The sequence below is a fragment of the Sardina pilchardus genome, chromosome 5 (genome assembly GCF_963854185.1).
Source record: "Sardina pilchardus chromosome 5, fSarPil1.1, whole genome shotgun sequence".
Taxonomy (NCBI): domain Eukaryota; kingdom Metazoa; phylum Chordata; class Actinopteri; order Clupeiformes; family Clupeidae; genus Sardina; species Sardina pilchardus.
The window spans coordinates 25,399,272-25,423,945 of NC_084998.1; the positions used below are offsets into that span (position 1 = coordinate 25,399,272).

Here is a 24,674-nt window from a genome sequence, read left to right on the forward strand (position 1 = left end):
GGCTTTTATAAGAACCATTTTGAGAGCTGTGATAACAAATAAAGATATTTCCATTGATTATTTAAAAAGGGTATCAATCATTTTTGGACACACCCTTTTCCATAAAAAAAAGATGAAAATGCTTCTTTTTCTTTTTCACTTCGGTTTCTACCACATTGTCTTACAACCTTTCAACATCTGGCAATGTCATTTTTCAGTCAGAACAAACATATTGGTTAAGAGAAAATCAACATCAAATGAATATTTGCCAGTGGTATGAATAGTTTTGTTCTTAATGGTATGATATCTTCAAAAATACGCTTCTTATCACAAATATTGTTGTACTGTAATACTGTAACTATAATACCACAATCAGGTAATTTGTAGGACATGGCTCTTTTGCTATACTGACATGTACATTTTAAGATTATAAACTATGGCAATACATTCTCCAAAAAAAAACCCATAACAAAATACTTGTGTCTATTTTCCCATCTTTGTGCCTCCTCATTTTTTTTTTTATCTAACCATCTTACTGCTTGTACCAATACTACTATATATATATATATATATATATATATATATATATATATATATATATATATATATATAAACCTTGAGATTTTCCTTTGCAAACCACCATGGTGAGGCATTTTTGCAAAAGCGAGATATTCCACAACCTCCCATTGTCATCTCAGCACATAAAGCCATTGTAATCACAAGACATCTGCTTTTTCTAAACAATGATTCCCATTTAGTGTAACTGCATTGTCTGTCTCCCCCCACTCGCCTACACTTCACGATATAATTCTTTGTCAGGGAGGAGACACAGGACAGAAGAGAGAGACAGAGAGAGAGAGATATAGACACAGATAGAGAGAGACAGAGAGAGAGAGAGAGAGAGATAGACTGAAGAGCTCCCAGTGTAAGCAGCTCAGACACAAAAGAAATGAAGGAGAGCCCAAATAAAGCCCTCTCAGCATCAGCCCACTGCTGGGATGCAGCTCTGCAGCAGTCTAGACAGTTGGTGTGCTGCCTCTGCTAACGCATGCCTACTGCTGACCTCATGAGACACACCCTACGCCACGTGCACACACATGTCTGTATGAGTGTGTGTGTGTGTGTGTGTGTGTGTGTGTGTGTGTGTGTGTGTGTGTGTGTGAGTGAGTGAGTGAGTGAGTGAGTGAGTGAGTGAGTGAGTGAGTGAGTGAGTGAGTGAGTGAGAGAGAGAGAGAGAGAGTGTGTGTGTGTGTGTGGGAGAGAGAGTGTATGTGTGTGTGTGTGTGTGTGTGGGAGAGAGAGTGTATGTGTGTGTGTGTGTGTGTGTGTGTGTGTGTGTGTGTGTGTGTGTGTGTGTGTGTGTGTGTGTGTGTGTGCGTGTGTATGTGTGTGTGTGTGTGTGTGTGTGTGCGTGTATGCGTGTGTGTGTGTGCGTGCGTGTGCATGTGTGTGTGTGTGTGTGTGTGTGTGTGTGTGTGTGTGTGTAAAGGAATGGCAGCTTAAAATGTCAATAAACAATGTAAGGTGATACTGAAAAGACTACATCTTTATGGTGTAAAGAGAGCATACATTATGCATTATAATGCATTCATTATAAATGATAGTTCTTGCTACGAGAATGCTCATTAAAGTTTAATAAATCAAGATATTATAAATAATTAACTGTAAACCATTAAAAAAAATACAGGCTTTGTGAAAAACAGCCTTTTTTGAATTTGCTGTGAGGGGTTATTTTTCAGCTAAAATGCTTAATGATATAACAATACATGCTAATTGCCTGCATTAAATAGGCACAATCTTCAAAAGATAAATAGTTCTGTGAAAGAATCCGTACATAAGGACTACTACAGAAACATCCACCTAACAAGACCACTGCATTCTCCATGGCCTGGGTATGAAGTGTGAAAGCATATTCATAAATGGTCTTACCTTAAAATACCACCAGTAGCAAAGTGCACACTTTAGCCCCGTTTTTAGTAATTCGCTGTCTCATTGCGATACAGACAGACACACCCATATAAAAGTATGTGCGCACACACACACACACACACACACACACACACACACACACACACACACACACACACACACACACACAAGGAATATGAGCCTGTTAATAAAACATCTTGGCAATGTCTTGCCACTGCCTATGTGAAAGAAACAGCTAATATCACACTTAAAATCTGAATGGACCACACACTAGAAACATGCCGATTGCTGAAGCATGATAGATTTCCACCTCTCAGCGTCCTGCTTTCAATGGCCTCATATGGTCTATTATTCCAAACCTTTCATATAGATTAGACTACATGAAGTTATATCAATTGACGACCAGAACTTCTGCTTGCATCAGGTAAATAGTCAAAGCTAATAGTGTGCGCTTACCAGAATACAGACAGAGCACAGAGCAACGGCTACCTCTCCATCACTTCAGAGTGTCAGCCAGGCCTGTCAGACACTTTTGAGGTAGTCTGAATTGGTAGCAAAGCCATGTCGAACCCCAGAAGCTGGCCAGCTCCTAGTTCATACTGGGGGGGCAGTCGAGGCCTATAAGAGACAGGCGGAGGGGGGCCATTTGCTAGGAATGCTGGTGCTGTCTGTTGGGCCTGTCTATCTTTCTACAGCAGCCTCCACAGGGCTCGCTCCCTCGCCCCCCCTCCCCCCTCCCCCCTACAGCCACTCATGCATCATTTATTGACAGTGCTGCCTCACTCACTGCAAGGGAGGCAAAGGAGAAGGGTGTGGGGAGAGCGACCGAGAGAGAGAGAGAAGCGCAGGATTTCCATGTCTGCAAAAATATATATATATTTTCCCTATATTAGCCTGACAGCCTATTTTTCTCGGCTTTGTCTGGTTGGAAGCGAGAGCATCTGCATTCTGACGTTCATGTCGAAAGTTCAAGGTCTCTGCAGCTAAAATGAGTAGGACACACAAAAATAGAGAGAGAGAGAGAGAGAAACAGAGACAGAGAGAGACAGCGAGAGAAAGCAATGCTGTGATTGCATGAAAGCGAAGAAAAGCGAGCACACAATGGCACAACTGCACCAGGAGAGCTCGGCTGCGATGGGCCCTGTGGCATGTCAGGCCGTCTCATGTCCTCACGTCACTCCACGCCACAACAGGTAATGCCGCGCAGGAGGAAGCTGTTGTCTGGCAAAACGGAAAGCTCCAACTCTGTCTCCTCTACTTTCATCGACCATAGCCTTCAGCAAGACACAAATCCAGTGTGAAAGTGCACTTTTACATTCAGACGTGCAGCTCATTCTATGAAAGAGAAAACGCTAAAAAAGTGATTGCTAGTAAATCTTAGAGAGAGGGGAGTGATTCCAGACATAACTGTATAGCAGAAACACTTTTTGAACATCTCATTCCAGTTGTGGCGAGGCTTGATTTTATGAAAATAAAACGCTACTATAAATCAAGAAAACGTAGCCTACATGAAACTGGCATTGGTTTCCACTTCTGTCTTTTCACTGAGCGATCTAAAAAGCCTTGTCCAATCATTGGCCCACTGCTAATTTCTCGTACGTCCACGGAAAACATGCGGCGTACGGCATACATGAGTTTTATCTACAGTTAAGTGTGCCATTTCCAAATGACAGAAGAGATCTGCTGAGCTATATATTTGAATTAAACCCAGCAGGAAATGTAAACCGGCTCCCAGCGGGGCATAAACATGCCTCAGTGGGCCCAGCAAGCGTCGTAAAGCAGGCGGGGGAGATGCAGCACAAGTCCACTTACGGCTACAGAAAGACATGACAGCAACTTGGCGACGACAAGAGGAAACTTTCATACCGTAGGTTTGTCTCTGTGACAGCTGTTACTGGGCATCTGCTGAGCAACCTCTCAACATGTTCTCATTTCTCATTGATTTCAAACATTATCATCTCAAAATGATCTGAAAATGCATGACGCTAATATGTGATCATATTCATTGTTTGCATTCTGAATGAACAATGAAAAATGAACATTTTACACAAAAAAGTTGCGTGCATATATTGAACGGCATTTATCTTCAGTCAGGACGTTTTGAAAAAAAGGTTATGAAATGGTGTTATTGTGAGAGGGTGCAGCCATCAGCTGTGTACATGGTGAAAGTGGTTGATCAACTGTAGACGAGCAGGCCGCGCCGTAATCCACGTGTCAGATGACTGACCCATCACTGAACTCCGACTGAGAGTCTGATCCACTTTAAGGGCTTCCACTCTCGACACACCACATGTCTATTGTAGAGCCTAGTGGAGCTGCCAAATCCACTGATAGAGTTAATGTCATTTCGACACTAATGCCAGCTAACTTCATTAAGTTTGGCAACCTAGCTTGCTAATATTAGAACAATAGCTGCATGCCAAAGTATTTGACTTTTTTAAAATGTTCCTTTTCTTTTCTAATGACATGTTTAAATGACATTGTTCAGATAACTGGTGCTGGTGACCAACAGAGCGTTAGACCAAAAGGCAAAGACATGTGATTAGTGAAAGCATCTGAGAAATCTACACTTACATCACAATTCTCCCAATATTTCATTCTGATACAAATGAAAACAACATTGTTTATGACTACACGGTTAGACATAGCTATTCACAGCTGTGCTGTAACTGGATGCAGTAGACCTCCATGTTGTTTAGATGGATACTAGGATAGGTCTATGATTTCATGCTGAACAGAAAAAGCGTCCCTTTTTTATTTATTGCTTGTTAGCTGTGAAAGGTCAGTGGCAGCAGTCAAGTTGCCATAGCAAGGGGCACTGTGACATAAGCCACGGTCAAGGAGATTGCAAACAGTGCACACACTGTGTTCAAGTGGAGCAGGTCAGTCGTAACTCCATAGTGATATATACGTTACGACACCTCCAGTGGCAGAAGAGGCACGGACTCTGAGCCCGGTCTGACAGTCAACAGAAGACATGAGGGGTTTAAGAGCTTGTGTTTTGAGTTTGGGGAAACCATGGAGTGCGCAGAACAGATGTGTAGTGTAAAATCAACAACGTACTTCGACAACAAATATCCTTCCAGGGGTGCTGATTTGTTTACAAGATATGTTGACAGTATGTGTGTGGCTTTCCAAGATGTTCACAGCGGAGTATTCTTTGGATTTGCCACTTCATTAGCAGCTTAAGACAATAGCATGAGCTTGGTGCTACTAGCCCAGGTTAAATAAGGCTTCCAAATAAATATGCAGTCTCACGAACAATAACCTCTTTTGTTGCAGAGAGAGAAATATAACCAATCAAACGTGCAACAAAACCTGGAGCTGCTTCCAGTAAGCCCCAGCAATCCATCATCACAAGACAGGCCTGAGACGGCACTATTTGTAGTCATGGCTGAAACGGTGGACACCCCCCGACACACACACACACACAAACACACACACACACACACCTATCTTCTGCCTCCTCACCCTGTGCATCCCCACTGCACCAGTTCTCCATCATCTCTGCTCAAACTAGCCACCTAGAACAGGTCCACTCCACGCTCGCTCCTCTGTCCCAAATACGCACTCATTTGCACAGATATGCTCCAATGCTGCTGAGACCTTTATTGATTTATCATTACAGACAAGCTCTTCGGTCTCTCTTGATGAGGATGTGTTGAGAGTACTCCATACCTGTTTTGTTTTACATGATTGATTTGATTAGTGTATCCCAAATGTTTGATGGGCTTAATAGTGCACCGGAGACGTGTTACTTTGCTGATGACATTTGTTTTGACTTTTTAATATGCCCCAGCCGCAACATAAAATTTTTTTATGAAAACAGTCTGTGTCCACACCCCACGGGTTAAAGCGTTTTGGCTGCCACTGGTTGCCTTGGTAATCACCATTAGCGGCCACATATCACCTTGCCCAGAGGCAAACCTGAGGCCCTTGAGCACTTCAAAAAATGAGCGCTTTGTGAAGAGGAGGACAACAACAAACGGACCTCTCACGCAAGCGCCGAGAGAAGTCTCCGATTGATCCTAAATCAAAAAGGCGATACACATTCGCCTCTGGAGAGCCATTAACTGTCTCTAATGAGCAGAGATAGGTTGCACAAAGGTCATTCGACATGAAATCAATTAGCAGCCACTGTCTAAACTTAAGCATGTAAGTAAACAAATGAATCGCAAACCGCTGCCTACAGGATGACCTCGAATTTAATAACACACACGGGTAAGACTCTAATTAACAGTCAATACTGTCTTTGGGTGGGGGTTTTTTGCAACCAATTTACATATTTGAATTTGTGTGTATGTACAAGACTGTGAACTGCAGAGTCGCGTAACTTTCATGTGAATCATCCTCTAAACTAAAGCATCCTCTGTATGCTTCGGTCAGGGTCTCTTGAGTCACAAATGTACTGCCACATTAGCGCAGACACAATGTGCATTTTTCACAGGCATGTGCGTACTTCTCCAAATCCTGAAAAACGACTGAATCACTGTGTTGTTTAGGAAAGAAATACGACAACAAATCAACAACTGAATGACAGCGTTGTCCACAACATATCTGTCCACAACAGTGTGTGTGTGCTTACAAAAACAGATGATGCAAATACATGACCAGAGAAAAACAAAAACAAGCACATAGAAACGTTGCACTCCCTTGGTGTAAATACACGGTAGCGGAGAGCTGCAGTGTAAGGCAAGCTCCCACGTGGATTTGCAGATGACCCAGCCCTGACTTCACATAGCTGCTCTGACTTGCGTGGGTGGAACCCTGTCAGTGACCTTGTATGAGTGGTGCGCATGTGGTGGGGAGTTTTGAAGCTCTACTGACGAGTGTTTGCTCTGTAATTCAGCAGGAGCATCCGGTGAGCTAACGTTGCATGTCTGCACTCTGCACATACACATGGATTAGAGCAGTCTCCAGAAACCTTTTGGGAAATACAGACAAATGATGCATCCAGGACTCTAAATACACAACACAAACAATGTCAACCAGGCATTGCCTATGCCCTGATGCAAAACATGGTATCATTTTTATTGCCTACATCCTTATAAAATGCAATATATTTCCACTGACGTATTTCCCTTCTTTTTTTGTGCTTCACAACATGTGTCGTCAACACAGCAATCAGCAACTATCATCATTTTGTGTTCCCTCACTAATACAGAATGTACCGTGGAGGCCCCTCTGGACAAACATGGCCCATAATGCATTTCACATCACTGTAAGCCGCATGGGCCGGTTGCCATCCTATCATGGCCCTGTGCTGTTGCTAGGCAACACAGGAGTTCTGTTTTCCGAGAGGCTGGCTCCTCATGCTGTCCATTAACCTGGATGGTCTCGTCTCTTACCGGCCTGTAGTTACAATGTAGCAGGGAGAAAAAGCGAGCAAAAGTAGCATTACATCACCCGATGCTATTTTACACCAACTAAAAATGACTAGGAGCGATAATGCATTACGATAGGATAGATTTGTAGGCTTGCCATTACACAGTGGTTGCCGTTTTGTCTTGGATGCTGGAGTGCAAGAACAAGGCTCTATACATCCGTTTAATTACAGAGACTGCAGAGGTGATGAATTTGGTTTTGCTTTCAACGGAGGAAATAATTTCAGTGACACATCTGAGAGGTGTGGCATCCCAGTCCTGGCAAATGGCAGAGGACCTTGGCAGTGCTTTCCTGCTGGAAGCAGTGCCTTTCTTTTCTTAGTTTCTATACTGAAAATATGTCATTTGTCCAATCGTATTTATACACTGGGATTTTCTTTGTTGTTGCACATTTGTTTAGATTGTGAACCCTACGTTAGTATACCGTTACGAGGCATCATTGCCATCTGTCTGTTCAAACGGCTGTGCCATCTGCTTATGGAAGGTTAAAAACCTCTGTTTGCACACAATTATAGCTGATAATTTTATTTCAAATGCTTGGGCTTTCAGGGACCTGAAAGGTACAAGTAACATGTGAAAGTAGCTTTTTCGCAAATAAACAACTAATTAAGCACAATGAAAATCAATGTCTCCAATGTCTCTGATTGCTTAGACAATGCATTATTGTTTCTATTGAAACAATCAGAATCCTAACCCCACAGAGAGATGCTGTGCTTCCACTCTGATCAGCTCCTCGACACTCTTTAAAGCAATAATTCCCCCCTCCATCCGAAAGCCTCTCCGCTCAGTGCGAGCACAACACCCGGGCAGCGGGCACGCCTCAACGCTGCACTGGGACATTAGCCAGTCCATTAGCATTCGAGCCATAGACTGCATCAGCTCGGGCCAAACGAGGGCTGGGGAGAGTGGGCGGTAGAGAGGGAGGGAGGGAGAGAGAGAGAGAGAGAGAGTGAGAGAGAGGGGAGAGAGAGAGAGAGCGAGAGAGAGGGAGAGAGCAAGAGAGAGAGAGAGAAGAGAGTGAGTGGGCCGGTGGAAGAAACGCACATCCCCCCTCTTACTTACTGCAGCATCCTTACATCCAGCCAAATCCTGTCAATTACCATACAGAGGGAGAAAGAGGAGGACAATCAGAAACGACCGGCAAAATACTGGCCCACGACGCAAGACAAAGACAAAACAGGCAAGACCACCATGATGACAGCGTTGGGCCTGCTAGTCCAATGTGGAACATTTCCATTCAAAATCACAACTGGAGCAGGGGAGGATTTGGCTAGCAATGAGGACTGTCTCTACAAACCAGTTCAATACTATTACAACTACTTGCATGGACACAAGCATATGAGTGTGTACGTAATTGTGTACCTGAAAGCTTACAGCCGCATACAGAATCTATCTCTAGTAGCTATTTAAAGGGGCGTGTTCATATTTGCTTTCATACTTAATGGCCTGCCATAAAATTAGCTCACTGTCCGTTGCTCAAATATGGTTTCTATCTAAGCCATTTCCCTAAAGCTGTCCACAATGTACAACACCATATTCTTTTTTGGCATTGTACTATGTGACAGCATTGTATTTTTTTCATGGAAAAGCCACAAGGTTCAGATGCAGATGAAGAAAAGCACTTCCACACAAAAAGCGCAGGAGCAGCTGTGATGTTTGATTTCCAAATGGAGGCGCAAGGAGTTGGGGGCAAAGGAAGAACAATATCCATCCATCTGTCCATTTAGTTTAGTGATATGCCTAATCCTGTACATAGAATTCTGAGGCACGGGCTGTTCAGAAGCTGTGCCCTGGCTAATCACTTGTATGAGAAATGAAATTTTACACACATGGGGGGATGATGAAGATTTCAACACTAAAAAATGTATAGTGTGTGAGTGTGTGTGTGTGTGGGGGGTGGGGGGGGGGGGGCAAGGCAATATATCCACTAAAAAGCACACTGACAAACACCCTGTTGTCTCTCCATCAACAGAACCTCCCCATCAGCAGAGGCTGCCGAACAGCCAGAGGAAATCGCAGGCTGCCTGGACAAGAGCGAGGATGTTCTTCACGGGAGGAAAAGGGTGTGGGGGGGTCATTTTGTTTTCTCCTCACCACATGCCGATTTGACAAGAACCAGGAGGAGGGGAGAGGAGAGGAGAGGGGAGGAGAGGAGGAGACAGCCTGAGGCAAAAAGTGTCCAGAATGTTGGCTGCAAAAGTGAACACAACCAGGAGGCTGCCTGCCTGCCTGCCTGCCTGCCTCCACTTTGCCTTGCCGGCATCCCAAAGCAGCACCTCTTCACTTATGAATTAACCAGAGGCTGCAGAGGAGGAGGCCCAGGAAGCCCTGGGGCTGGCCATGGAGGATGGGAGGGAGGGAGGGGGAAGAGAGAGAGATAGAAAGAGAGAAATAGAGAGAACGAGTGAGAGAGAGAGAGAAAAACAGAGAAAGAAAGAGAGAGTGAAAGAAAGAGAGAGAGAGAGAAAGTGAGAGAGAGAGAAAAATGAGCGCTGCCCTGAGCTTCACTGGATGCCTTTTTCCTTGTGCCCTCACCTCTAACGCTGCTTAAATGCACCTTGGGCAGCTCTTGTGTAGCACGGCAACCGCCGCCACGAGGCCAGCGCCGCTGAAGAGGGGAAGGAGTGCTCGTCAGAATGCGCAGGACACAAAAGAGGACCAGTGGAGTGGCTGGCACGCTGTGTGTGTGTGCGTGTGCGAGTGTGTGTGTGTGTGTGTGTGTGTGCAGACACGCCAGCGTAGTACACAGACGCACAGCGGCATTTGTTACGATATCGCTAACGGCTAACTGTGGCGAGCTGTTGTCATCTGACATTCAAATGATGGTCCAGCAGCATAACACAATGTCACTCTCTAATGAGAGCACTAAATACAACAGGCCAGTGTTAAAAACATAGACCACGTTCTCCATCCACAGTGCAGTTGGTCCTACTGGAGCAAACACCATCCCCCCCCTCTATGCCTACAACCAACCATGCATCACAACAGCCACTCACTCTAGACAATGCCATGGCAACCCATTAGTGATTGTCTGCCTTTATCTCCACATTAGTTCCATTTTCGTCATGGAGGCTGCTTCCCATTCATCTCCCTCCAGGTTGTCCTCACTATCACCTCAATCTCAGGCCTGCACTGCGAGTGTCTTGCTCACTTGTTGCTCTGCCTGTGTCTTCGTTTCCTCTGAAATGCTTATTGCAGAACCCCGTCTTTTCCCCTTTCTCAATTCTCTAATTTCCATAATCTACTCATGTGCTTGGAATGAAATAAAGTTTAATGGGGATGGGGGAGGGGGGGTGCTGGCGAAAGTCGCAAGGCGTATCGCTTGTACAGGCATTCGGGAGGAAAATATGAAATGCATTGATTTTTTTCCCCTTTTTTTTCAGAATGTCAACCCAATGCTGGTGTGTTGTGACAGTGAGTCAAAGATCAGCATTCCGCCCCAACAAAGCCTACTCAAATCCTCTTGTCTCTGCCAGTAGCTTTCCAGCTTATCTCCCCCTTCCAACCCACGACCTGCTTACTCTCCCCCTCCCCAGTCGGAACTGCATTGTTGTTGTTTTGGTGCCGCTGTAGCGGTTGCTAGTGCTGCTGCTGCTACTGCTGCTGTTGTTATTGTTGTTGTCACTGCTGCTGCTGCTGTTGCAGCGGAGTAAACCCGCTTGAGCTGTTTATGCCCTCGTCTCTTGCACAGGGCTGGCTGGCTCTCACAGAGGCACTTAGGAGGCTCGCTTTCTAGAATGTTCTCGGCTACGTGTGCACCGCGCCGGCCAGTGGCTGCCTCAACGTGCGCACCATCACGCCAAAGGGGGGGGGGCACTCATGATGGAGCGCTTTGATGTTCCAGCCTCTGGAACGCCACTTCCGAGTTCAACACAACAGGATCTGTCCGAGGTTTCTTCCTATATGTATCCCCAATTCTAGGGAGTTTTTCCTCGCCCCGGTCACTCATGGGCTCTCTCTGAATGTTTAACACTCTGCAAAGCGCCATGAGACATGTGTAAAGTTTTGCCGTTCAATAAATGAAATTAAATTGAAATTGAGAAAGTGGTCGTACGATTTGTCGCACAAGGTCCCACTGCCCTCTCTACCCTCGTCCACACGGGCATCCAAAAACCAGCAGCAGAACGCTTTTCACTGTCCTGTTCGGCCAAAGCAAACCTGTCTGATCCGAATAACTCAGGCTTGGAAGGTGACTCTGAGAAGTCTGTGCTGTCATGATTTCTGTCTTTGTGCTTTCTTTGCATTCTCCTGCTGCGCTCACATGCTCTGCGTCAGCATCTATGGGGAAAAGTAAGCATCAAACGATGACAAGGTACTCAAATAGCTGAGTCTTTGATAAACACAGAATATTTGGGAGAGAGGGGGGAGGGGGGAGGGGGGTTGAGGGTTTGGGGGGCAGGAAACTTGCAGCATGTGTGTTTAAGGAATAATCACATCGCATCTCTTCCTACCATCTGACAACCACAAGACACAACACACTTTTAATGTCTGCCGTAAGGCAAGAGGCACTGAGAAAGTAGGGCAACATGAATTTCAAATGACTCCTGCCAAGTACAAAGGCAGTGGGTGCTCGATTGGAGGAAGGATGGAAGAGGTGGAGGAGAGGAGTGTGTGTGTGCGTGTGTGTGTGTGTGTGTGTGTGTGTGTGTGTGTGTGTGCGTGTGTGTGCATGTGTGTATATTTGTGCGCACATGTACTATTTCGACATCACCCGCTCAGTGGAAAGGAGTGTGTGTGTGTGTGTGTGTGTGTGTGTGTGTGTGTGTGTGTGTGTGTGTGTGTGTGTTTGTGCGCGCTGAGTAGTACACATGCACATATCCTTCATGACTCCTTGAGTCACACTGGTTTGAGCAGCATGGGCTAGAGAAGGAGGCCTGTGAGCCCTGGGCTGTTTGGACTGTGTGTGTGTGTGTGTGTGTGTGTGTGTGTGTGAGGATGTAGATGTGACCGGCTCGGAGCTGGTGCTAGAACAGCACAGCCTGCGTGGACAGAGAGAGAGAGAGAAATAAAGAGAGAGAGAAGGAAAGAGAGAAGGAAAGAGGAAGAGAGAGTGTGAGGGTGGCTAAACAGCATCAGACACTAGTGAACTTGTATCAAAATCTCCAAAACATTTCACTCGGACCCAGAGGGCCATCTTGCACAGCTGTAGCAGAGAGAGTGCTGAAGAGGACATAGCAGGGTGTCACAGCTAGGGGCCTCTATTTCTGTCTTCCTGTTATCTAACCTCATGTCTGCGCGCGCGCACACACACACACACACACACACACACAGAGAGAGAGAGAGAGAGAGAGAGAGAGAGAGAGAGAGAGAGAGGGAAACACACACAGACAAACGGACTCATATTCTTCACACTCCATTTCTTCAAAGACACACTTGTGTAAAACTGCATCTTTTCCGTGCCTTTGTACACTCTGCTTCTAATTCAGTCGCTGTTGCTCATGTCTCCCCTCTCTTGGTCAGTTCTCTCCAGTTTGAAACACTTTGAAGAAATCCCTTTTCTTTCAAAACACTTTGATGAAATCCCTTTTTTCCCCCTGTCTGAAACCTTCCATTAACTTCATGAGCAGCAACACTTTTGACAGAATAGGCCCGTGCTCTGTTCACATTTGACAGACAACAGACCATGGCACTTGGCTTTGCCTTTGTTGAGGCGAAGAAGCACCAGAACAAAGTTGGCCAAACTCAATGTGCACGGGCGCAGCCACGGGCCCAACGGCAATCCTCCCAAAGCGCTCCAAAGGGCTCAATTACTCCACACAATGACCTAATCTCTGCTCCCACAGAGCAGGCCTACTGGGCAGCAGACGAACTCGCCATAGGGCCGTGCAGCGCATGGAAACGAGTCGGGGGAGTGTGTCAAAGCAAAGGGTAAAGAAGAATGAGAGCCAATGACAGCTCGCAGTGGGGGAGCCCTCGCTTTGATAAAGGATTCCTCATCCAAATTCCACCTTCTAATTGTTAGAGTGGAACAAAAATCTAGTGGAATCAGATTGTCCATAGTCATCACAGTTTGTGATGATGTGTTTTGTTTTAGTTCCATTTTGAATATCTTGCTTCATGTGTGTTGGATCTCATAGTAACCTCATCAAGGAAACGCAGAATAAACTGTGCAAAGAATTTACACAGATATACCCATATAGTGGATTATGTTTACTATTCCAATGATATGTCTAACACAAGATGTAGGCCAGTAGTGAAATGCAGAACCTTTTAGTTATTGCTTTACTGACAGCACATACAGCATTCTATAATTGGAATTTGGAAACTGGAATTTCTTCTCACTCCTTTCAAATTCTTTCATTCTGATGTGGCTTTGTCTGTTCCGACCTTGTTAGGGCCCCCTGGGACTGTCAGCAAGGCTACTAGTGAGGAATTAAGACCAGCGTCCTTCATTTGCCCTGCCAATAATCTTGACCAATCAAATTGAATACCCCCTTGCATGTCCTCGTATAAGACATGCCTTTTTAAATTCTCTCTCTCTCTCTCTCTCTCTCGCGCACTCTCTCGCTCTCTCTTTCCTTCTTATCCCTGTCCAACTTATCGCTCATCCCACCCATCACTCAACCCAAACATTCCCTCGGAAGGCATGCCAGCGTTCGACACAAAAATCCCCGGCAAGAGAGCACCGTCCCGTGTCCCGTAGCAGCATATTAAATCACAGCTTCCATTTTGACCTTGGAGCAAGGAGCCTTCGCTTCCCTTCCCCTGCCGTCAACTGTTTGTGCAATAGGATATAAATAATGGGGGTGTCAAGAGGTAGGATGGCATGGCGTGACTTTAATTGGCCCTCCTCGCCCGTGATGGGCTGAAGGTAAGTGGGCAGGAACCAACCCCCCCCCCCACCCACCCACCCATCCGACACGCTTAACTGCACAAAAAAAGCAGCTAATGCAAGCCAAAGCTGATGGGAGATGCATGATCAATAATCAAGCATTGTGAAGGGCTTATTCAAATCTGAATTGATTATCTCATACCACTCACTCCACTACAAAAGCAGGAGACCAAAAAAAGAAAAAAAAAAGAAATCATCTTTCGCTAAACTGCTGCAATGCCCCAAATCTTGGCGCTCATCCAGCGAAGAGATTGGGATTGCTCCTCTGAGGAGTTACACTGCGGACTACAGGGGTTACAAGGAGCTTGATTCCCCTCCGCAGAAAAGCATCTTATCTGTCCTCCAGCAGCTTTAAATTGGCACGGGCAGATTAGGCGCACAGACACCCCTCATTAACACAGATAAGGCCCGGTGACAGGCCACGGCTCGCTCACAAAAGACACGGCGGCCACCACACCGCGCTGCACACCCACGGCTGCACAGGCTGGACGGACATCTGGTCAGCGGCTTATATACAGTGTGCAGAGTTACAGTGTGCATTCTCACACTTTCCCGAGCCATTCAAGTGTGAGTGGCTCTCTGGCTCGCTCTTCTACAGCGGCTGCTACACAAAAAAAACCCTCAGGTGTTTTGTGGACGCTGCTTTGAAACTCCTTCAGTTGGATGTGGCTGAGGGACGCTGGTCGGCGGCTCTGGCTCCGAGCGCCGACTGGACTTCCATCTCGGCCCCGCAAGCATCCGATGCACTTCCCGCTCAGCCTCCCAGCAGCCGATGAACTTCTCGCTAAAAATGTGCCCGCTTGCTAAAGCGTGCGCAATGCTCTCCGGGATAGCACTCGCTCTGGCTATTTTTAAACCAGCAAAACACAAAAAAAAAAAGGCTTCGCACAGAGCAGAGCACACATCGTTCTCTCAGTCTCGGAAATTATCACATGAGCTAACACTCACACACCGCAAAACTGTGCCTTAGTTGTCAACCTCTACACAAAGGCAAGTCTGGTCTTGCCACAGCTCCTGATGATCCATAACGATGTTGTCCCACACACTAGGCTGAGCACAGGGAGAGTGCTAAGTACCGAAAGCCAAGAATACACATGTAGGAGGGCCTGCGACGGCAGCGTTAATGCCTCGGTCACTTACGGACATGACAGTCGGGGATGTCAGCGGCTCCGCGCGTGGGCAGGCTACTGTGAAGGTGTGAAATAGCCCCTGGTCTCACTTTGTGTGGGCAGTTAACAGGTCACTGCACAAAGAACATTCATCATTGCAACAATGAACGTGGAGAAGAGGGCATAACTAGCGGCGCTAGCTACAGTGCCCGCAGTGTACCCTGGCAAACAACAAAGAAACAATAGAGGGGCTGGAGAAATGCCAAACCGCTGTGGAGTATGACAAGCTATTGTTCAGAAGCTAGGCCTAATACAATGGGATATGATGTATTCTCCGGTAGATCATGAAAAACATTTCTTCAGACGTGAGACACAGTTTGGCGGGGAAAATGGAAAAATTAAAAATGTATTGAAACAACACATCATTTCTCCACCCAATTATTATGGTTCCTGATGCCATCAGATATTCTGAAAGGTTGTAGCCTCTCTATTACATGACTTGCCATCACAAACGACAAAGCAACCTTGGAGGATCCGACAAGAAATCTCTTGATAGTGTACCAACGTGATGAGGTTTAGGTACAATCAATCTGCAATCAGCTCTACAGCAATACAGAAGAGTGGTTTACAGACTTGTGTTTACATAAAAAAATGTCCTTGGCCACAGTGAAATAGCCATCCTTGTGTGTGAGCAATCACACATCGTTCCAGCCGGGGAGAAATTATCATAGGAAATATGTTGTGCTCTCAGTCAGCAGCAAGATGCACACAGCCTGGTTGTCGAGTGACTCTACCAAACACACTGCCTACTTCTCAGGAGTAAAAAAGAAACGTGGATCACACACTTCCATTGCCATCAGATGAGTGCAGATCCACAATCAATAATGACAGATGGCACACCTACCTAATGAAATGGCCAACGACTGTAATGAGATCATTTTCTGTTCACAATGAAAAGACAACAACGCAGGGATTGGACGAGTGCAACACACGGACGGGCGCACACGCACACACACAAATATTCCCTACCATTTTCGGACAACCAACTCACTAAATTAATCATGTCTTTCACACCGGGACAGCCCAGCCCCAGGCAGAAAGGGTCCTTTCTCTCTTCTGCGTGCAAACGTGTGCACACACGCGTGCACACACACACACACACACACACACACACACACACACACACACACACACACACACACACACACACACACACACACACACACACACACACACACACACACACACACACTCCTGCAATGTCATCAGAACAGAGGACAGGGGCCGGCCGGGGGAAAGTAGGTACTTTCATTAACATCCATCGGATCCCTGATGTTGGGAGGCAAGTAGCGAGGATTAGCATTAGCCCTTCTTTCATTAGGCGCTGCCACATCTGTTTGGCTCCTTGTGAAGAGAAATGATTAATTAATTGATTAGCCGGGCTAATCTGCTTGTTCTGGGCCGCTTTCATTCTTCCTTTGTTTGTGTTTTCTGTTATCCCGGTGCCCTCGCATCTTCACCGCTGCAATATCTTACGCGTCTTAAGACCAACAGGGGGGATCCTTAACTCACCTGTCCTGTGCTATCCCTCGACTCTAAAAAAGCACATTTGTGCTGACAGTGTGATCTTGGCTCAGGACCCAAAGCACGGTTTTATGACCTTGGTTTGTTCTGTAGAGAGCGGATGAGAATAATGAGACGTTCCCTCTCAGAGAGACATATCTTGCCCGAGAGGGAGATAAAGACGGACGAGAGGTTTTATGAGGAGCTCTATGGAAAAACAATGCGCTCTCATCGTTTCACATTCTACATTATATTTTATTCTGTACTTTACTTACCTATCTATTTGCTGACTCTCATTCAAAGCATCTTACTTCTGTCATTTAATAGCAGATTCAACTCAGGGTTAAGTACATTGCTCAAGGGCACAACAGCTGAACCCACGACTTCAGACCGCTGTATGCTGAGCCAACTCCTTGGTCACTACACTACCACCACCCCTACCACATTCTGTTCAACAACGAAATGAAGACGAGCCACAGATCTAATGAAATCCACTTCTTGTCAAATTCAGTGAATTGCTCCATGCAGTCATGTCATGTTGATAATGGTTTTAATAACCAAAGCAGAGAAACTGTCTCAAATATTGGCTTAAAAACAGACGCAAAGACGGTCAAGAAATTCTTCTAGCCAAATAAATGCATCCATACTGGCAGTACATCCAGAGCCATCTCCTTGAAATCAACGCAGCTGGCCGGAAACTGATGACAACAGTTGGTATGGGGAGATGAAAGTGGCAAAAAATCCCCCGAGTGCGTTTCCACGGCAACAATGATGCTTATGACAGGAGTGTGCTGATCGTCAGGTCCTGTGCAACAGCCTGTGTGCTTCTGAGTGCGAGTGTGAGAGCTGTGCCGTCAACAAACACACACACAGAGCTAGATCTCAAATCACATATTTCGGGCATGCATCACAAATACCAAAATACCAAGTGAAAACAGTTCTGACTAAAAAAAACGCTTGCAGTAGTCTACCAGTCACACAAACACCTATCCCCACATTCTTATCATTATTGACATATTTTTCCTTTAACAGCCTTTGCCAGTGCTACACAAACAGTAAGTGGATATTTCTACTACCAGACCACACTTCCAACCATAATCGCAGTGGATTTACCATCAAATCAGTAAGGAATCAATGTACTGTGCCGAGGGTGGTAACGCAAAATCTGATAGAGTATTGCTTAAGCTACTCCACATTCTGCTCCGAGTGTCACATTAGGAATCATTTGCGAGGCCATCAAACACATACTGTATCTAGCTCCCTCTCAGGTTCCTTACAAGCCTGGTAGCAGTAAACATTATAGACTGAGGTAACATGTTTGTTCAAAATGTGTTGCCTCAGCCTTACACTTACCGAAAATGCTTAAAACCATGGTCCTATATTGGGTTTTAGTCATTTGCAATAGGCCATCGATGGTTATTAGCAATCATGTACATTTAGGCGAAGATACAGTAAGATAATTGAAAACCTCCCCCATTTCATGGAATTATTTTCAGAAACTAATTTGTGTGAGTCTGTCTGTATACAGGCGCCTATAGGCTACAGGTGCCTAAAGAGCACCCACTTCAATCAATCAATTTATTGTTTATAATACAGTATCACTATGCAACATGGCCTCAATATAGGCCTATTTCACAAATAGGCATGAAAAGCATCCTTTGTTGTGATCATTGTGAACAAAGACAACAAGTTAAATCTGGAGGCTACCATTCAGAAATATATCTCGCTTTTGATGTTCATTTTTCTTTAAATAACGCGCCCTCCCTTTAATCAGAGCACAGGGGACCCATCATCTAAAAAAACAGGCTGGCTATGGCTTTACAGAATAGCCTATTAATTAACCGGATCGGTACATCTGCCCTCAGTGGTGTTCATCCGATCAATAAGGGCGTTGTGCAACACAAGATGTGGTCTCAGACTGCCTTGAATAATACATAAGTTTTCTACGACCAAGTCCTCGGTGAGAAAGAGGGACTGGAGTTGCAGTGAATAGGGGTTGGTTTGTTATCGTCTGCACAGACGCAACATTCTTGGCTAAACCTGTTACGGTGCCAACAATAAGGTTGTCATAAACTGCTGACTTCCTGTTTATTGTCAGTATCTCCGAGGATGTAGGCTACCCAACGCAGACACAAAAAAAATCACTGCGGCCTTCAGACAGAAACCCCGAAGCTACAGCAAGCCACTACAGACAACGTTGAAAACAAACAGGGCCTATGCCCCATTACAACGATAGACGCAAAACTTAGAGCAACCATAGTGCACCGGATGTAGTGGTGAGTAATCGCAGTTTATCCACCTCTTAATAGAGTTCATCCACCTCTCAAAAGAGTTTATTCACCAAATGCCCCGATAGATGCAAAAAAACCGAGGCAACCGATAGTTGGTGCATATGGAAAAACCGACATGTAGGCCATGCATCTGGCCTACTAAGCCACATTGGGCCCCAAAGGATTCTCTTTAGGGCTCATTTATTCGTGTCAGCTCCTGGTTTCTGAGCACATCCCCACTGCAGCAGCCCCCACACCCTCTACTGCCACCTGCTTTCACATGCGCGGCGCTCCCCCGCTGTAGAAGGCACAGCACTCTGCATTCGTGCGCATTCAGCAGTCAGCGGGAGGCTGCTGCAACAACAACCTCGGAGGAGTGAGTGTCCATTCTGTCCATCATTTGCAGATGGATGTTCTCTCCGAGACTAAATGTAATCTCTCTCTAAGATGAAACAGCGAGCCTCTACTTTGAGGCGACAGCCACCGGCATTGCAATTAAAGTAAAAGATATCGCAATTTGTTCAGCAATAAAAACATAAGCTAGGCCCACGCTTCTTCTGGTTAATACTGGATAATGAAGCGCTACAATCTAGGCCAGTGATATCAGCATTATTGTCCCAGTAAATAATGGACAGTTTTACGGAGAACTACGTCCAGTCTGCTATTCAACATGCGAGAGGAAAGTCCCACCCACCCTCTACCGAGCGCATTAGGTTACTGAATCTGTGTTAATACGTTTTCTGAGCTGTTTCGTAACAAGAGTTAACATTCGTGAAAAAAACAGTCTTAATCCACCTCTATTCACCAGACTATCTGCGGCCTATATCTGAAAACGCCGCAATGAGCCATAGCCCACAACTTTGACCACCTATCCGCTAGCCTACAACAATATATGACGTTGGCTCTACCACAAAGAACAGGTGCCATAATTGCGCGAATGTACAACTAACGGTAGGCCCAATCGTTCATATAGCCTATCGCTTGTCCTAGTGATGCTTGCCAATAAAAAGCCTCAGCTACAACAGCGTGATGCATAGATCACTTAGCATACGGTCTGAAATGCACCATGAATTTCGACAAGGCCCCCTGTTACAGCACAATAAACAGGCATTTCGTATCGGTGTTAATGATAACTATAACTCATTGAGCTGAGAGTTTCTCTGACTATTTTGGGACAAACAAAATATGACTACACTGCAGAGATGATAGATGTTCAATGGCGAGTCACTGTGACAGGCCGGTGGTGTAATAATTTAACGCTATCCATTTTGTATCGCATAATTTGCCCATTGGCCAACTCGAGATGCTGTTAAACCATTTGTTTTTCAAACGAAATCAAATACAACATAAATGTTCCTTCGGGGCTTTAAGGCTATAGGTTACTGCTTTTCAACAAATGGTCTTTAGATACTACCAGGTCGTTTTGTCAACAAAAGAAGCACCCATTAGCTCAATTGAAGGGGCACGTCTGCTTTACAGTCAAGAGGCTATGGACAAAATGAATTTATTCATGTATTCATCTTTTATCCTATTTTCTTCCATTAGGATACACATAAACAATATGACATCATTTCGTGTAGCTAGCGTGTGCAGCAAATGACATAAAGCAGACAAGGCTATACAGCCTATGGATCTCAGCTTAGGCGCTACAGTGTAGCTCAATATTTGTAACAATGTATTGACTTTTCATCACTCTTACCAGATTTAGAACTGTTTCGACGATGTCTCTGTTGCTAACCTCTCCAACCTGTATAAGACCAATAAGGACGGCGAATTTCATCTTGATATTCCGGATCGGAACCGAGGGGTTGATCACCCCGGCGGGGAGAACCATGGAGCCGGATCCAGACACCATTATCTCCCCTGAAGCAGAACCTGTAACGACTTGCTGCCCAGGACCCGGGGGAGCTTCTCGGTCCGAGATCGAGCCGGAACCCGGTGCTGAAACCGGCTTCTCGCTCGACATTTCCACCCGAATCCTCAAGGAGCGGCCGCCTCGGTCTCACCTGCTTTGTATCACCAGCGTTCGTACAAAAGCATCAAACAGACGGAAATATAAACTTTTAAATATGATAAAATAGGGTAAATCCGTGTTTAACTTCAAGTCCTTCCTATTCTCCTGCTGATATAAAATGATGCATACAGCAAACAGGCAGGAATTTCTCTCTGTGCTTGAAGAAATGGTACCCTCTTGCTATCTCCTCTCCTCTCCTGATGTCAACCAGTGCGCGGTGCAGTCATGAGCTAGTGTTGTCGTTCTCAGGGCGCCATGTTGACGCCCCCTGTCTGCGGTTGTGTTCACCACGCCTGCGTGTTGAGGCGTTGGTTGAACTTCAATTGAGCAATAAATGCTGTGAGCACGTGCTTTTTTCACTGGATGGAATGTCATGGAATCAGTGTGTTATTAGACAACATTTCTATATGCTTTATTTTTTGTCTAAAATAGGTTTACATTGAGTTTACCATATCGAACAGTAGCCTACAGATCAATGTGAAGTTGATCAGACCCAGTATGAGGGCATGCTGTTTAGCTGCATTTGTCCGTACACCAGGCCTGCATAGTCTGACAGCCTTAATTCAGTGAGGTACTGAGCAGTGCACATCTACTGAAAAGTGCACATCATTCCTGTGTCCGTATTGAAAATTCAGACATTAGATGGTCGTCCAAATGCATCTCCATGTACAGCTATTGCCGTATAAGGTTAACCACAGAAAGCTTTTAGCAAAGCCCTATTTCACCACACTCAACAATCTTTCTGCTGGTCCAGAAATAAACATCATTCTGACTGCAGAATAAGCTGTACTTTCAGTCTCTGATTGGTGAGGCTCTCACATAGGCCTGAGATGCTCAAATCCAGTTCAACATATGGTGAGCAAATGAATAGCCTATCTAATGGGTACCGTGCAGGGTACTATCCCACATGTCCATGTATATCAAGCCTTTTAATCTTAAACCGAGCAATGCAAACATTAACTCTTACGTACCAAGACATTCAGCGTTATATAACCGAACCAACTGAGTAAATACGTCTGGTGGTGTATATATAGGCCTGATGTACAGTATATGACAGTGATGGTATACATTTATGATATGTCCTATCTATGTATTTATCACATTTTTCAACTTTCATGGCTTTGTCCTATTCTGAAGGTTCACACGAATCTATCTAAGAATCTATCTGTCACACTGGTAATCTCCACGATTGACTTATTGACTAAATTCTGCCCTGGCATTTCATACTGAGAAAATCACTGCGGGTGTGAAGTGACAGGGTGTGGTTTTTCTGTGTTTATACCAGACATTTAAAAGATAAAGCCATCAATGCAACTGAGACTCCTCTTTCATGCACCACAGTTTATGTATTAACTGTTGATTTATTCAGTTTCTCTTTTAGACTTTACATTTTGAGGACCTATTGTTAGGTTTCTGCATAACCAGAGGGAACATTCTCTAAATGTTAGTTCTTGATTCGGTTCTAACCTAACCTTTAGGGAACCAAATATAATGTTCTCTACACATTTGGTGTTACTAGGGTACATACAGACAGCAGACATTAACAGTATATTGTCTCTTTCAGCTTCCATTGCTTTGTTAGGCATTTATTTCTCTGGGCTTTATCACCTAATGACTTCCTGTGACCTGCAATTTCATGATTCATCGCAGTAATTATCATATCTCTGTTACTTGCTGGTGGTGAGTCACCCAATTGCCATATTCTCTCCACGCCACCATACCTCCTCTCTAGCCCAATTATTACTCCAAACAAGATATACGGTCCGGGAATTTGCTGGCCTTACATTAGTTATCAGTTATCAGAGATGTTCGTAATAGAGTTTCACAACACTTACCGCGCATTGATCAACCAGCTTCCAGCAATTTACTTTGCAATTACCAATTATGTTTACGTATTTGTGAATTAGGGTTTGGTGATGTTTTTTAATGGTATGTTTCTAGGATTGTCTTTCCATATGCATCAAAGAGTGTGTTCAAGGGGCCAATAGAAGGGGGGGGGGCATGTCCTTTGGAAAGAGGGGGATAGGGGGAAGGGAAATGGAGGAGATGCGGGGGATGGGCGACTGCTGAGCAAGTGGCCCCTGCTGTGTAATATGCTGGCAGAAGAGAGGAAGAGGGAGAGAGAGAGAGAGGGAGAGAGAGGGGGGGGGGGGGGGGGGCTGCAGATGTGATGTCCTGCCCTCTCCAGTCCAGCTTTCACAGTGACAGCCAAAAGGCTGACTCGGCATGTGTGGGGCTCACTTAAGCCACTATACCTCCTAAGTGAATCCACTAGCACACAATCTCCTCAGAGAGAAAGAGGTGACTGGAACGAGTGAAAGGGAAGGAGAGGTTGGGGCAGAGATAGATGGAACCACTTTCTAATCATTTTGATCGATATGGAAAACAAGCTTTCCCATAAACATACTGCCATATTCTCAGCTAAAAAAAGAAAATAGTTATTCAAGCCTAGGGGAGACCATGCTTTTCGACAGCCATCAAGGTCCAGTTGAAGGTACGGAGTGCTGTTCTTTAATAATAACTTTGGAAGGCTCAGCAACATACTTCCTCCCAATCTGCACCACAGGCAACCTGGTCTTCAACTGTGAATGGGCTTGATTGACAGGCCTGTGAATGACCCATTGATACGTTAAGGGAAACTCACGGTAGCCTGTTCCATTGGCTGACATGCCATAAGGGGTTATTCGCAGAGAGTCTGGCCTAGATCCATTGGCAAACGTTTATTGGTTTGTCTGAAGCTTGTCGCTTGTCTAAAGTTTGAATTCATTGGAGTTCAATAACTAATGTTTGATAATGACGTATGATAACCACGGGGGACACAACAATAACGATAGGCTTGAAACTTAAATGTTTAAGTTGCTGATTGGGCGGAGATGCACTTGCCGGAGTAAACGAAGCTGAATCAAGCTATACCAGACAGTATGATGAGAAATTAAATTGAAGTAGGTAGTCAGGCAGAGCCAGGCTAGTTTGACCATTTTACAGAATTCATTAATGAAAAGGGAATCACAAAACATACTGAAGGATAGTTTGATTGTCTAGTTACAGTAACGATACAGTCATTGAATTGCTTCTTTTTCTCTTCATGAGACAGACTCAATGCCGTTGATCCGAGGGTGAATTAAGATGTTATGGTGACACATCAGATTGGCCGTAAGCTTGGGAGGTATGCAATCCTCTAAGCTTGTTTAATCAACCCTCATGCCTACTCTTTGTATTCATTTGATCACCCTTGACTATTGCAGAAAGCACCCATGGGAATTTTTCCATTGTGGTGCGTGGATGTATTCATGGGTGTGTCCTTGTCTTTGTGTTTGTGCTTATTTTCCTCAAATAAACACACATGCAGGATGGAGTCTGTTGACTTACTATGGTTGGACATCTGCTTTCTAGTTACCCCCGGATCATGCTTATACCCCAGGGTAAGCCATCATGTACACACACACACACACACACACACACACACACACACACACACACACACACACACACACACACACACACACACACACACACACACACACACACACTCACACATACACACATGCACACATATATAGGATACACTACCATAAGGGCTGACAGGAATGTGCA

The 24,674-nt window shown here is 45.1% G+C and overlaps 1 protein-coding gene across 1 annotated transcript in view; it reads right to left on the reverse strand.

The window, feature by feature from the left end:
• The window catches only part of nbeaa (neurobeachin a), a 123,707-nt gene extending 102,537 nt beyond the window's left edge, over window positions 1-21,170 (reverse strand). The window contains exon 1 of the mRNA XM_062537110.1: window positions 20,766-21,170. Coding sequence (XP_062393094.1) covers window positions 20,766-21,032 — 267 coding nt within the window. The 5' untranslated portion in view covers window positions 21,033-21,170. The remainder of the gene's footprint in view (window positions 1-20,765) is intronic.
• Window positions 21,171-24,674: the final 3,504 nt, after the last annotated feature.